This window comes from Amblyraja radiata, chromosome 14 (genome assembly GCF_010909765.2).
Source record: "Amblyraja radiata isolate CabotCenter1 chromosome 14, sAmbRad1.1.pri, whole genome shotgun sequence".
Classification (NCBI taxonomy): domain Eukaryota; kingdom Metazoa; phylum Chordata; class Chondrichthyes; order Rajiformes; family Rajidae; genus Amblyraja; species Amblyraja radiata.
Window position 1 is genome coordinate 30,012,495 of NC_045969.1, and position 13,571 is coordinate 30,026,065.

At 40.4% G+C, this 13,571-nt stretch overlaps 1 protein-coding gene across 1 annotated transcript in view; it reads right to left on the minus strand.

Moving 5' to 3' along the window:
* The window catches only part of cfap44 (cilia and flagella associated protein 44), a 139,125-nt gene that overhangs the window by 65,631 nt on the left and 59,923 nt on the right, over positions 1-13,571 (minus strand). The window contains exons 12-16 of the mRNA XM_033032970.1: positions 9,589-9,683; positions 8,150-8,359; positions 6,246-6,356; positions 5,425-5,574; positions 555-803 (exon numbers count right to left, since the gene is read on the minus strand). Coding sequence (XP_032888861.1) covers positions 555-803; positions 5,425-5,574; positions 6,246-6,356; positions 8,150-8,359; positions 9,589-9,683 — 815 coding nt within the window. The remainder of the gene's footprint in view (positions 1-554; positions 804-5,424; positions 5,575-6,245; positions 6,357-8,149; positions 8,360-9,588; positions 9,684-13,571) is intronic.

Below are 13,571 nucleotides of genomic sequence, written 5' to 3' on the forward strand. Positions count from 1 at the left end.
TGAGTTACTCCAGCCGTGTCTTTTTTCGTACACTAGCATCAGCAGTTCCTTGTTTCTACATTATCAATTTTGGTTCACTTGCAACTTATTTATCATGCCATTTACACTTTCGTCCAGATCGTTTATATATATCACAAACAACAGAGGTCCCAGCACTGATCCTGTAGAATACCACTGGTCCAGTCAGGTAAACAATCTTCTACTACTACTACTGTCTTCTATAAACAAGCCAACTTAGATTTCAGCTTCCCAAATCACCATGGATCCAATGTTACTTACTGGACCAACCTACCATGAGACACCTCATCAAATACATTATGAATTCATGTAGACAACTGTCTATCCTAATCAATCATATTAATTCCTTCCTCAAAGAGGCAAATTTGTGAGACTGGACCACCAAGGACATTTCTTAGAATCAAGTGATATGAGGAAAAAGCAGGAATGGGGTACAGATTTTAGAAGATCAGCCATGATTATATTGAATGGCCTACTCCTGCAGCTATATGTCTATGTTTCTATGCTCTGAATTGTTTATGATCACAAAGACTTACCACAGACAACCAGAATGTGTCTGGTTTTGAATAGAAACCACACAATATGGGGCTTGGTTGAGGGGGAATGTAGATCTTTGGGAGTTCCGCCTCTGGCTCCACTTCTTCCTCTTCCTCTTCCTCTTCGTCTTCGTCAGTGGTAAATTCTGTATTTTGTGCCTCCAATTCCTTCTTTTTTTTGAGCCGTTCTTGTTTTTCTTTTTCTTTTTCTTCCTTTATTCGATTTATCCGATCAAGCTCATAGTTTCTCTATCATAATGACACAAATTGTAAGCTCAACAATTAGAAATGCTCAGATTGATTACTTCAGCAGGCAGATACACATTAATGCCCTTGGACTATTTATTTACTGTCAAAATCCATCCCTATAAAAGGTATTACAAATCAATATAAAGGCCATGAGGCACCCAACACTATCAATACAAAAGGTTTAAATCTACAATGTTAGTGATATGATTGTACCAGGAAAAAAAAATAATATCTTTCATCCCTGACCATGAGAATACCTAACAGGCCCGTGGAATAGATTCCTGATGACAATTTTCTGTTATTTATTCGCGGATCGAGGATGTCGCTGCAATGCCAGTATTAATAATTCATCTATTGCTCCTGAATTGAGGAGAAAATCAAAAGTCAACAGCTTTGGAGGGAATGGAGAATGTTTTAGAGGAATATAGGCTCAGTTATAAAACAGCCTGGATAAGTTGGCCGTGTTGTATGACTATGACATGTGGGCCAGACCAGATAATGTTGGCAGAGTACATTTCATGAAGGACTTTAGTGAACCAGACTGGTGTTTCTGATAACTAAGAATTTACATGGAAGTTGCTACTGAGTCTAACTAGATTATTATTTTACATTTTGTAGTTTATTTAATAACCTGCAATTAATTCCCAGCTGTCATGGCAAGATTTGAACTCTGTCTCTGGGTCAATGGTTCAAAAGTCTGCCTTGCTAGTTCAGCCATTTTATTACAACGTCACTGTGCCTTCACAAGAACGCATTATTTTATTTTCTCCCTTTTCCACTGGTCGTCTAACCGACAGGAGAGAAAATCAAGGTATCTTTGCAGCTGACTCATGGCAATCATAATTCTGACTCAACTGGGGGGTGTGGGTTACTGATCCTTTTTCTTTCTTTATTGATTCATGCAATGTTGATCTCTGTCAGCAGGATCAATTGTTGCCAGCGCTAACGGTCCTGAGCACTAAAGGATGGAAGAAAGAAACGGTGTTGGTGAACAGGCTGGGGACTCACTTCCCACGCCCTCTGTGGAACTCTTGGTGGTCCGAGGCTGGATGTGGGTCTGCAGGAGAAGTTGGAATTGGAGTAGTGGCTGTGGTAGGAGAGGGTAAACACGTTCACGAGTCGACGTGTCCGGGTCCATGTGCTTGTGGAGTGGGCTGCTGAAGGCTCTGCAGAATCTGGGGATCGCTTTGATCAGGTGCCGCCGAAGGCCCTAAAGAGGTTAGACGAGTGCGTGCATCCGATGCGCTCTGCAGCAGCATAGAGTGGCACACCAAGATCATTGCGAGGCCAGGCCGACCCCTGCAACTTTGACCCAGTGCCGCCCAAAGAGGAAGAATGATTCTAAGGGGATAATGAGGCGGCCGTAGCTGACAAGGGAAGTCAAAGACAGCATAAAACTAAAAGAGAAGGCATATAACATTGCAAAGATTAATGGGAAGCTAGAGGATTGGCAAGCTTTTAAAAAACAACAGAGGTAACTAAAAAGGCAATACGAGGAGAAAAGATGAAATATGAAAGTAAGCTAGCCAATAATATAAGAGAGGATAGCAGAAATGACTTCAGATATATAAAGAGTAAGAAAGCAGCACGAGTGAACATTGGACCACTGAAAAATGGAGTGGTGATATTGGACCACTGATGCTGGAGTGGTGATAATAGGGAATAAAGAAATGGCCGCTGAACTGCATCAGTCTTCACAGTAGAAGATACCAACAAAGTGCCTGATATTCAAGAGAATCAGCGGGTGGAAGTTGGTGGTGGCTATTGCTGAGGAGAAGGTGCTTGGGAAGCTGAAAGGTCTGTGAAGGTGGATAAGTCACGTGGACCAGATGGACTGTACCCAGGGTTCTAAAAGAGGTGGCTTTAGAGATTGTGGAAGCATTAGTAGTGATTTTTGAAGAATCAATAGTCAGAAGTGGTTCCAGACGATTGGGAAATTGCAATTACTCCACTGTTCAAGAAGGGAGTGAAGCAGAAGAGTGGAAACTATTGGCTGGTTAGCCTAACTTCAGTGGTTGGTAAGATTTTAGAGTCCATTTTAAAGAATAAGGTTCTGTATACTTAGAAGCACATAATAAATAGGCAGATGTCAGCATGATTTTGTGAAAGGGAATTCATGCCTGACGAATTTGTTGGAATTCTTTGAGGAAGTAAATAGCAGGGTAGACAAAGGAGAGTCAGTGGATGTTGTTTACCTGGATTTTCAAAAGGCCTTTGAACAGGTGCCGCACCTGAGGCTGCTAAAGAAGATGAGAGGTCATGGTATCAGAGGGAAGATACTAGCAAGGATGTCAGGTTGGCACTTGGCCTGTGTTCACTGGAAATTACAAGGATGAGGGGCCACCTCATTGAAACATCGAATAGTGAAGGCCTGGATGGAGTGGATGTGGAGAGGATGTTTCCCCTAGTGGGGGATTCTAGGAAAAGAGGCCATAGCCTCAGAATAAAAGGACATACTTTAGAACGGAAATAAGAAGGAATTTCTTTAGTCAGAGGGTGGTGAATCTGTGGAATTCATTGCCACAGAAGGCAGTGGCCATCAATGGATATTTTTAAGGCGGAGATTGATAGATTATTGATTAGTATGGGTGTCAGGAGTTATGAGAAGGCAGGAGAATGGGGTTGAGAGGGATAGATCACTCATGATTGAATGGCGCGTAGGCTTGATGGGCCGAATGGCCTAATTCTGCTCCTATAACTTATGAATATGACCCCACATTGGGAACGACAGATGCAGTAGATGAGGTTGGAGGAGGTACATGTGAGGAATCTATGGAATTTTGGCAGTTGATGTCCAGTGCATTGCCACCTATATCAAATCTATTTCAACTTTTCTGTATTTTCGTCGGTGAAATTGGACACAAAACATTTCTCGATAATTGTCTTACTTCTCAATATACTTTTTCCTGACTTGGTCTGTGACAGGACCCCATGTTATTTTTTATTGATATTTTCCTTTATATATAGCTAAACAATATAATGGGCCTGTCCCACTTAAGCGATTTTTCTGGCTAGTCGCCTGAAAAACAGGCGACTGGAACGGTGACTGTCAGAGTGTAACATGCACACATCGCCTCCTTCACCAGCCCGTTATGCAGGCGGGGGACAGGGCAAGCGGGGGAACAAAAAGGCTGTCAGCATCATAAAGGATCCACACTATCCTGGCCACTCACTCATCTCCCTGCTGCCTTCAGGTAGAAGGTACAGGAGCCTGAAATATGCAACATCCAGGTTCAGGAGTAGCTACTTCCCCACAGCCATCAGGCTATTCAACTCAACTCAAACAAAACTCTGATTATTAATAGCCCATTGCACTTTATCTGTTTATTTATGTGTGTATATATATATTCATTGGTATATGGTCGCACTGATCTGTTCTGTTCTGTATTTATTTATGCCTACTATATTCTGTTGTGCTGAAGCAAAGCAAGAATTTCATTGCCCTATCTGGGACACATGACAATAAACTCTCTTGAATCTTGAATCGTATTTCACTTGGTTAGCTTGCAATCCAGCAGTATGAGCATTGAATTCTCCAATTTTAAGAAACATCACTCCGCCACCCCCCTCCTATTCCCTCTCTTTTTCCTCTGCTCCAACCTGTCCTTCCACCACCAACCCCCCTTGCCCCTTCCATCCTGGTTTGTACTCGTTTCTTCTACCATCTTTCTCCTTTTCCCCTTCCCTCTACCGCCTTTCACATTTAATCCTCCTTCTGGCTTTACATTTCACTCTGCTTCTCTCATATCGGACATTATTTTGTCTCCTTTTCATCTCTGGCCTTGGTCACTTACTCCACCCATCAGCCAATCAAACACCCCTCAGCTATATCTGCCTATCACTTGACAAACCTTGTCCCACCCCACCTCTTTTACAGATTTCTACACCCCCACCACACAGTCTAAACAAGGGATCCGATCTGAAATGGTGCCTATGTTACTCCAACACTTTGTGTTGTATTCAAGATTCCAGCATCTGCAGTTCCTTGTTTCTCTGTGTAACCACTTTTCCTGTTGAGTTTATGTGCCTATATATTTACACTTTGTATTTATTGTTTAAATGTATTAATTTTTTAGACTATTGTTTGTGTACTATTATTTTTAAATTTTCAATCTACCATTGTCAACTCAAGCTTCACAGTTTTCTGTTTTGTTTTGTTTAAATGTAGCATTCTGATATAGGATTCTAACTTGTTTTCATTCATAGAGTCATACAGCATGGACACAGGCCCTTCAGCCCAGCTTCCCCATGCTGATCAAGGTGCCCATCTACACTAGTTTCATCTGCCTGTGTTTGGCCCAAAAGTCTCTAAACCTTTCGTATCCATGTACCTGTACAAAATATATTTTAAATGTTGTAGTTTCTGCCTCAATGCCTCCTCTGGCAGCTCATACCATATACCTACCATCCTTTGTGTAAAATACTTGCCACTCAAGTTCCTATTAAATCTTTCATCACTCACCTTAAACCTATAGTTCTATTCTATACCAACGTCCTACACAACTGCAACATGACCTCCCAACTTTGATACTCTATATTCTATACATAATCTTGCCTATAGCAGGTAGTTAATATAGTTTGATGGGCTAGGGGTTACTGCATCCATTGAAACGTAAATTACCTCTATGCTGGACCTGATGCTCTTAAAACGGTAGTACTGTTTCTGAAGGGGAATCTCAAAAGTTAAAGTTGTGTCCAATTCATCAAATTCTGGACATGCCGCTTGAACGACATATCCATTTTCACAAAATATAAGCAATGTGTTTCTCTCCTAAAAAAACAATGCAACCACTAATTAGCAATTTAAAAAAAAACAAGAAATTTATGCACAACCAACATTTAAATCATAAAAATCACTAAATATTAATGCCATAGAAGGAGGCCATCACGTCTGTGCCATAGTACACATTTTATTGCTAATTTTCTTGCTCTTTCTCTATAGAGAGAGGAACACAATATTTGAGGTCGAAGTTGGAGTGGGGTGACAATTAATGTGGCAGGCAACTAAAAGTTCAGGGTCACTCCTGCAGTCTCATGACAGATGCTCTGCAAAGTTATCACCTAATCTGCATTTGGTTTCCCCACTGTAATGGAGACTACATTGTGAACACCAAATGTAATTCACTAAATTATAAGAACAAGTGACTCGCTGCTTCAACTAGAAAGCCTGTTTGGGTCCTAGTTGGTGAGAAGGGAAAAAGTGTTGTTGCATCTTCTGTGGTTATACGGCAAGATGTCAAAAAATGAGCTCCAGTTAGTGGCGATGGAAGAGAGTGAATTTACAGCCGTTTCATGATAATCTGGACCTAAACAATCCAATTTTTTTCTTCAGCAAGATAATAAGCATGATGAGAAGATTACAACTGAAAAAAGCAGAAAAAAGTTTCACAAAAATTCAATTACTTAATTTCACTCTATTATAGAATGCAATGCAGTACATACATAGGAATGTGGGGACCACTCCAAGCTCACCACCGGTCCCGGCACTCTGATGAATCCCACTGGCACATACTGAGCCCGAGATTGGAAAAAGAACACCGTGTTGTCTTTGCTCTATGAGGGAAGAAGAAAAATGAAGATCCTTTACACATTACTTTCAAAAGGGATTTGGTATGATTGCTGTTATCTTCATACACCCTACCTGGGAAGAATACGGTGAAATAAAGGGAACAGTTTAGTATTTTTGGAATCAATCTGGAGGATCGTAGCACAGAAATCAAAGTGCCTGTATGCTCCCACCACAAATGCCACAGAGGAAATAATGCCAGATTCCAATATGCAATTTTGCAATGCTATTGATCATGAAGAGCTTGATTACATTAAAGTTATTGATTCACTTTGGCATCAGGCTTGGTGGAGATACGAGAGAATAAAAGCAAGAAGTTACTTGTGGTGAGGATGTACAAGCCCTTTAAGACACGATACGATACAATAGAACTTTATTTATCCCAGGAGGGAAATTGGCCTGCCAACAATTGTAACTATGCAGTAGAAACAAGAAATAAAGGAGTTAGCCAGAAAGATATAGAAATAATTACTGTAGACTAATCAAAATATAGTCTGAGAAAATCAGGTGAGCAAAGGAAGCCAAGAAATTAGTGCTTTCAGGATAGAATAACGTGCTCTAGAGAGGAGTTGGAACTAGACCTGATGTTGCGGATATATGGAACTAGCTGCGAGAGTAGGTGGTGGAGGCAGAAACAATAATGGCATTTAAAAGGTTTACTTGGGAAAGGAACAGATTAAAAGGATAAGGCAGGCAAAGGGGATTAGCGTAGCTGGGTTTCACTTTGAGCATAGACAAATTGGGCTGAAGGTCCAGTTTCTGTGCTGTACAGCTCTCAATCTTATCTGCCAAGGATATTTCATGGCTCCTCTTTGGCCTCATAATTTATTTCTTAAATTTTCTCCTATGCACTCTATATTTTTCAAGAGACTCCCTCAATTTCAGTTGCCAAAACTTACAACATTGTGGATTGAGGGCCTGTTCTTGTGTTGTACTGTTCTATGTTCTCTATTTAACTGAGAGGAGAAAGATGGTAGATGGTAGGTATAAGAAATTGCCAGAGGCGGTAGTTGAGGCCGATACTATAACAATATTTAAATTACATTTGGACAGGAACATGGATAAGGAAGGTTTAGAGGGATATGGGCCAAAATATGCCCAGTTGAGAGTGGTATAGATTAGGCATATTGGTTGGCATGGGCAAGTTGAGCTGAAGAGTCTATTCCATGCTGTATAACTCTATGACCCTCTATTTGACTGAGAAAGTAGGCCAAGGGCCCTTGAGAATGTTGTAGAACAGAGACACCCTGGGGCACAATTACATAGGTCTCTGAAAGTGGAGACATATGTAGACAGGGTGGTGAAGAACGTGTTTGGCATGTTAGCCTTTGTAACCCGTTAGCCAGGTGACCTTGCATGTTAGCCAGGTGACCTTGTAAAGATATATAAGATTATGAGGTTTAGGGTAGGGTAAATGGCTATAACTTTTTTCCCCAGTGTTGGGAATTTGAGAAATAAAGGGCATAGATTAAAAGGAAAAATCCAAAGGGGACCTAAATTTAAAGAGGACACAGATGGCGGTGGATATGTGGCTCCATCATCTACCAAAGGATGCGGTAGTGGCATGTACAATAATTATGTTTAAAGGACTTTTATGTAGGTACATGGAGATGAAAGATTTACAGAGATGTGGACCAAATACAGCTAAATGTGACTAGCCCTGGCAGGCATCTCAGATGGCAAGGGCGAGTTTGTCTGAAGTGCCTGTTTCCGTGTTATACAACCATAGGACACGATGACTTCAAGGTACTTAACATACATTTATCTGTATACAACTTACACCAGTTGCCAATATATCTCCATTGTGTTCATATGCAATAGCAGTGACGTCCTCTGTATGCGGCTTCAGGGCTTGTTTTAGTCGAAGTTCAGCTTCACCGAGGAGTGTTCGGCCAGCAACTCGAGCCAGGTCTTGAGGATTATATATTTCCAAGACACGGATAACACCATCATGAAACCCCACAACAATTATGTTTCCATCTGGATAGCGCTGGAAACAAAAATATAGTTTAAATGGTAAAATTGCACGGGAGAAGGAAAACGAATAATTTCTTCAAATTAGTTTACTTTCTGAAAAGAATTAAAAGATGCAGTTCAATTAACAAATTTAATATGAAATAATACATAGAACATAGAAAATAATGTTAGTCTGCGGGGAACACTGGTCAATGCAGACTCGTGGGGCTGACAGGCCTGTTTCAACGCTGTATCTCTAAACTAAACTATGTAATGGATAAGGATAGTGCAGGCTCACAAGCTAAAATTCTGAACTGTGGCAAGGCCAACTTTGATGGTATTATACAGGAACTTGTTAAAGTTTTTTGTGAAAGTGGGTTGCTTTTAAAAGAATGATGGTGAGAGTTCACGACATGCATGCTCCTTTTAGAGTGGAGAGCAAGGCAGATGGGCGTATGGAAGCCTTGGTGACAAGAGAAATTAAGGTTTTGGTCAAGAAAAAGGAGACATGGGCTAGGTATAGACAATTGGGATCAAGTGTGTCCCTGGGAGTTTAAGGGAGTGAGGAGTATACTTAAGAAGGAAATCAGGAAGGCAAAAAGGAAGCAGGAGATAGTTCTGGCACATCAAATTAAGGAAACCCCAAAGATATTTTATGTATGTTAAGGGAAAGAGGGTGGGTTTATATCTGATTGGTATTATATGGTAAATAAAATTAATTTGTACTTAAAATTAGTCCACTGGCAGCTAAAACAAGACTGTTATGCAATATCTCTCTCTCTCTCTCTCTGAGATTAATGACATTTTGATTTATGAAGAATAACAGTGGCTGCCTGACTGCCGAGTAATTTTGCAACATTTTCTGATTTTATTTCATATTTTAGGTCTGCAGCTGTTAATTTCCATACAGTAATTATTTAAACTGCACACAACTAGAAGAAATAAACCAGCAATGTCAACATTTTTTCACTGGTTCACCCACTATTTTAGTATCTGCAGTTTTGTTTGATTTCCATACACCAAAAACTAACCTGAACATTCGTAGATGGGAACAGGGTTCTTCAACGTGCATAATATTATATTCAGCTGTGTTAATGCAGGGACAGCACCAGCTGCAGTGCAGTGCTCCAGAGAAGTAGCACTGATGTCAAATCATGCTTGGTAAATACTTTCAAATCTATCAACTCCAAATGCATAAGGGCTACCGACTCTTTTAAATGCTGCAGGAACAAGGTCTTGCACTATGCACGAGATTGCACTTACCTCCAGTGGTCCCCACGTTAATGCAGTTCCACCTTGCCTGTACTTCACAGAGACCAGCTCTTCATTTCTCACAAAGTCAAAGATGCGCACTGTGCCTGAAATTGTATTGAGAAAAACAGTCCTAAGAAGCACCAGTTTCCTGAAATAAAATTAATGAAGCACATTTGCCCTCAAGGACAATGATTGATATGGTAATTAAGAACACTCTGCGCAACTTGCTTCTACAAAAATTTTGGTAAAGAGTTTGGATAAAGGATTCAATAAAGAAGATCTACTGCTAACAAGAAATAGAAGATTTCAAGTGGATGGAGATACAAGAGACTGCAGATGCTGGAATCTGGAGCAACCAACAATCTCCTGGAGGAACAGCAAGTCACACAGCATCTGTGGGGGGGGGAGGGGGTTTGGCATTTTCAACTCTTGGAATCAAAATCATGCATCAGGTTTTCAACCTGAAATAGAGTCATAGAGAGACACAGATTCATACAATATTGAAACAGGCCTTTCGGCCCAACTTGCCCACACCAATCAATATGTCCCATCTATACTAGTCACACTTGTCTGCAGTTGGCCCATATCCCTCGAAACCTGTCCTATCCATATACCTTTCTAATTGCTTCTTAAATGTTGCAACAGTCCCTGCTTCAATTACCTCCTCCGGCATCTCATTCCATATACCCACCACCCTTTGTGAAAAAGTTATCCCTCAGATTCCTATTAAATCTTTCCCCCTTCACCATAAACCTATGCCCTCTGGTTTTCGATTCCCCTACTCTGGGCAAGAGACTCTGTGTGTCTACCCAATCTATTCCTGTCATGATTTTACACACCTCTATAAGATCACCCCTCATCCTCCTGCATTCCAGGGAATAGAGTCCCAGCCTGCTCAACTTCTCCTTATAGCTCAGACCATCGAGTCCTGGCAACATCCTTGTAAATCTTCTACCTTGCACCCTTTCTAACTTAACAACATAATTCCTATGACATGATGCCTAGAACTGAACACAATACTCTAAATGCGACTTCACCAAAGTCTTATATAACTGCAACATGACCTCCCAACTTCTATACTCAATATTGATTGATGAAGGCCCATGTGCCAAAATAATTTTTGACCACCCCATCTACCTGTGACATCACCTTCAAGGAGCTATGCACCTACACCTAGGTATGTTGCAAAGCCTACCTGAAGCGTCGCTGAAAATCTGTCGCTGCGGGTGTGCGCGATTTTGTCGCCGTTTAGAGGGGGGCGGGTTTAAAACGTGATTTTCTCTAGGCTGTTCAAATCGAAGATGTTCAGCCTAGTTAATTATTAACGAAAAATCGCTGGAAGACCCCGTCGCAAAAGCTATTATTAGTTTTAAAGGCCTTGAATAATAGTTATAGTAGTTTAAAAATCAATCTCTAAACCCGCGACCACCAGCAACCGCAGGGTCTCATAAAGCAAACAATTGAAGGTAGGCTGTATATTTTTACATTAAAAAGGGCTTCTTAAGATCCCTTTATACAAAGTTTAATATTGCGAGTAGCTAATTTTGGGCCCATTATATCCCGCAGTATTTTTCTGGGCATTTGAGGGCACAGATCTACCGCAATGTGAACGTTCTAAACCAGCGCGTTCCACAGGATCCCACTGGAAAGCTGATTTAAATGGACTTTAATTTACAGCAATTAAACACTAAATTCCTTCCATTTGGCCTATAAATTAATGTAAATGAGATTTAAAAATCATGTTTTATTGTGAATTATTTGTGAATATTATTTGGACATTTAGGCTATTTAAAAATGTTAATCATTTATTAAGAAATGGATAGATGTTTAGATCTAGTAATTGAAGTTTGAAATTAGCTACAATTAGGTAACTAACTAATTATATGCTTTAATTTTAGGTCATCCAAGTAAGATTATTTTATATTTGTTTCAGAATGCTTCAATCTATGATAACTGAAAATTTCATTCAGTTCTCTTAATTTTTTAGAAAGTTATGGGCTTTTGACTGTCCACGATCACAGCTTTTTTGTTATGTCCATAGAAAATCAATAGGGAACAAGATGCTCATTTCCTAGTATGAAAATGGCCATAACTTTTTAAATACTTGAGATATGAAAGTGAATTAGGTGTCAAATTAAACTTATTGTTATGCTTTATCTGATGGGATAAATTGCAGACTTGATTTTTAAAATCTCAAAATTTTGTAACATTGCTACTACACCCCTAGATCCCTCTGCTCTATATCGCTTACCAGAGCCCTACCATTCATGGTGTAGGTCCTTCCCATGTTAGACCTCCCAAAATGCAATACCTCACATTTATCTGTATTAAATTCCATCAACCATTCCTCAAACCACCTGGCCAGTCGACCAAAATTCTGCTGTAATTTTTGACAACCATCTTCACTATCTGCATTACCACCCACTTTTGTATCATCAGCAAACTTGCTAATCTTGCCATGTACATTCACATGCCAAATCATTGATATAAATGACAAACAGTAATGGGTCCAGCACCAAACCCTGGGGCTAACTAGGCACAGGCCTCCAGTCCGAAAAGCAACCTCCCACCATCACCCTCTGCTTACTTCGACAAAGCTCATTTCTATACATTCAACTATCTCTCCTTGAATCCTATGCAATCTAACCTTCCAGAGCAGCCTACCATGTCGAATGCTATGCTGAAATCCATATATACATCTACAGCTCTGCCCTCATCAAACTTTTTTGATCACATCTTCAAAAAACTCAATCAGATTCATGAGACATGACCTCCCGTGCACAAAACCATGCTGACTATCCCTAATTAGCCCGTGTCCATCAATATGCCTGTATATCCTATCACTCAGAATACTCTCCTGTAACACTCCTACTACAGATGGACCTCACTGGCCTATAGATCCCAGCTCTTTCCCTGCAGCCTTTCTTGAAAAGAGGCACAGCATTTACCACCCTCCATTCTCCGGAACCTCGCATGTATTTAATGACGACTTTAATGACGACTTTCACCCAGGTCCCCCGCAATTTCCTCTCTAATTTCCTTCAGTGTCTTCGGATATATTGGATCCGGCAAGTCTTTCCTTGCTTCCTGCCATGATCTTCTCTGTTTATCTACCCCTCGTAAATCTTTTTGGTACCCTTTCCAGTTTAATGACTTCCTGTAATGTTAACTCCGCTTTTTTCTCAGCCACAGACGCTGCCTAACCTGCTGAGTACCTGCAGTGTTCTTTTTTATTCCATTAACACAGTTTCAGCTTTGCCTTGCATCTTCTTTTCTCTATCACCTCATTCCTTTTAGACAGATCACTTGAAAGCAATGTCTTCACTACACTTTCCCAACTGGCACCTCACCCACTTGTGTTATTCAGTCTCTCCTTATCATCATGATTTCACATATACCCTTTCCCCTGTTTATCTTTTCCCCTTCTCTGCAACTTAAAATATGTTTGATTTCCAACACTTCCTATGATGAATGATCGCAAACCTGAAGCAACTCTTCCTACAAAGATGCTGCATGACCTGCTGAGCATTTTCAATACTTTTTTGTTTTTATTTCGGATTTTCAGTATCTGCAAGTACTGTGCTTATTGAAATCTGGCCACCATGAGTAAATTTAATGCAAAAGTTCCCCACCTATTTGTTTTGGTTGACTATAGTTCACTGTCACACCCACAAAACGTACTTCCCATGTATTCACTAAAACAATATTTGTATCTATTATATGATATTAATAAAATACAAACCATTATTCAGCAATTCCTATCATTTCTACAAACATCTATCAAATATATTTTTTAAAAAGCAAGCTAAAGGGTCTGTCCCACTTGGGCGTTATTTGCGCATCATTTACGCGACATCATTTATATGTCACGACGCGCGCATGGCGTGCATTATGCACGCATGGCTCGTGGTGAGACATGGTGGCGTAGGCAGTGACGCGCGGTAGCGTGCGGTGCCCCAGGATTTTGGGATACTCAAAATCCTCGCGCGCCA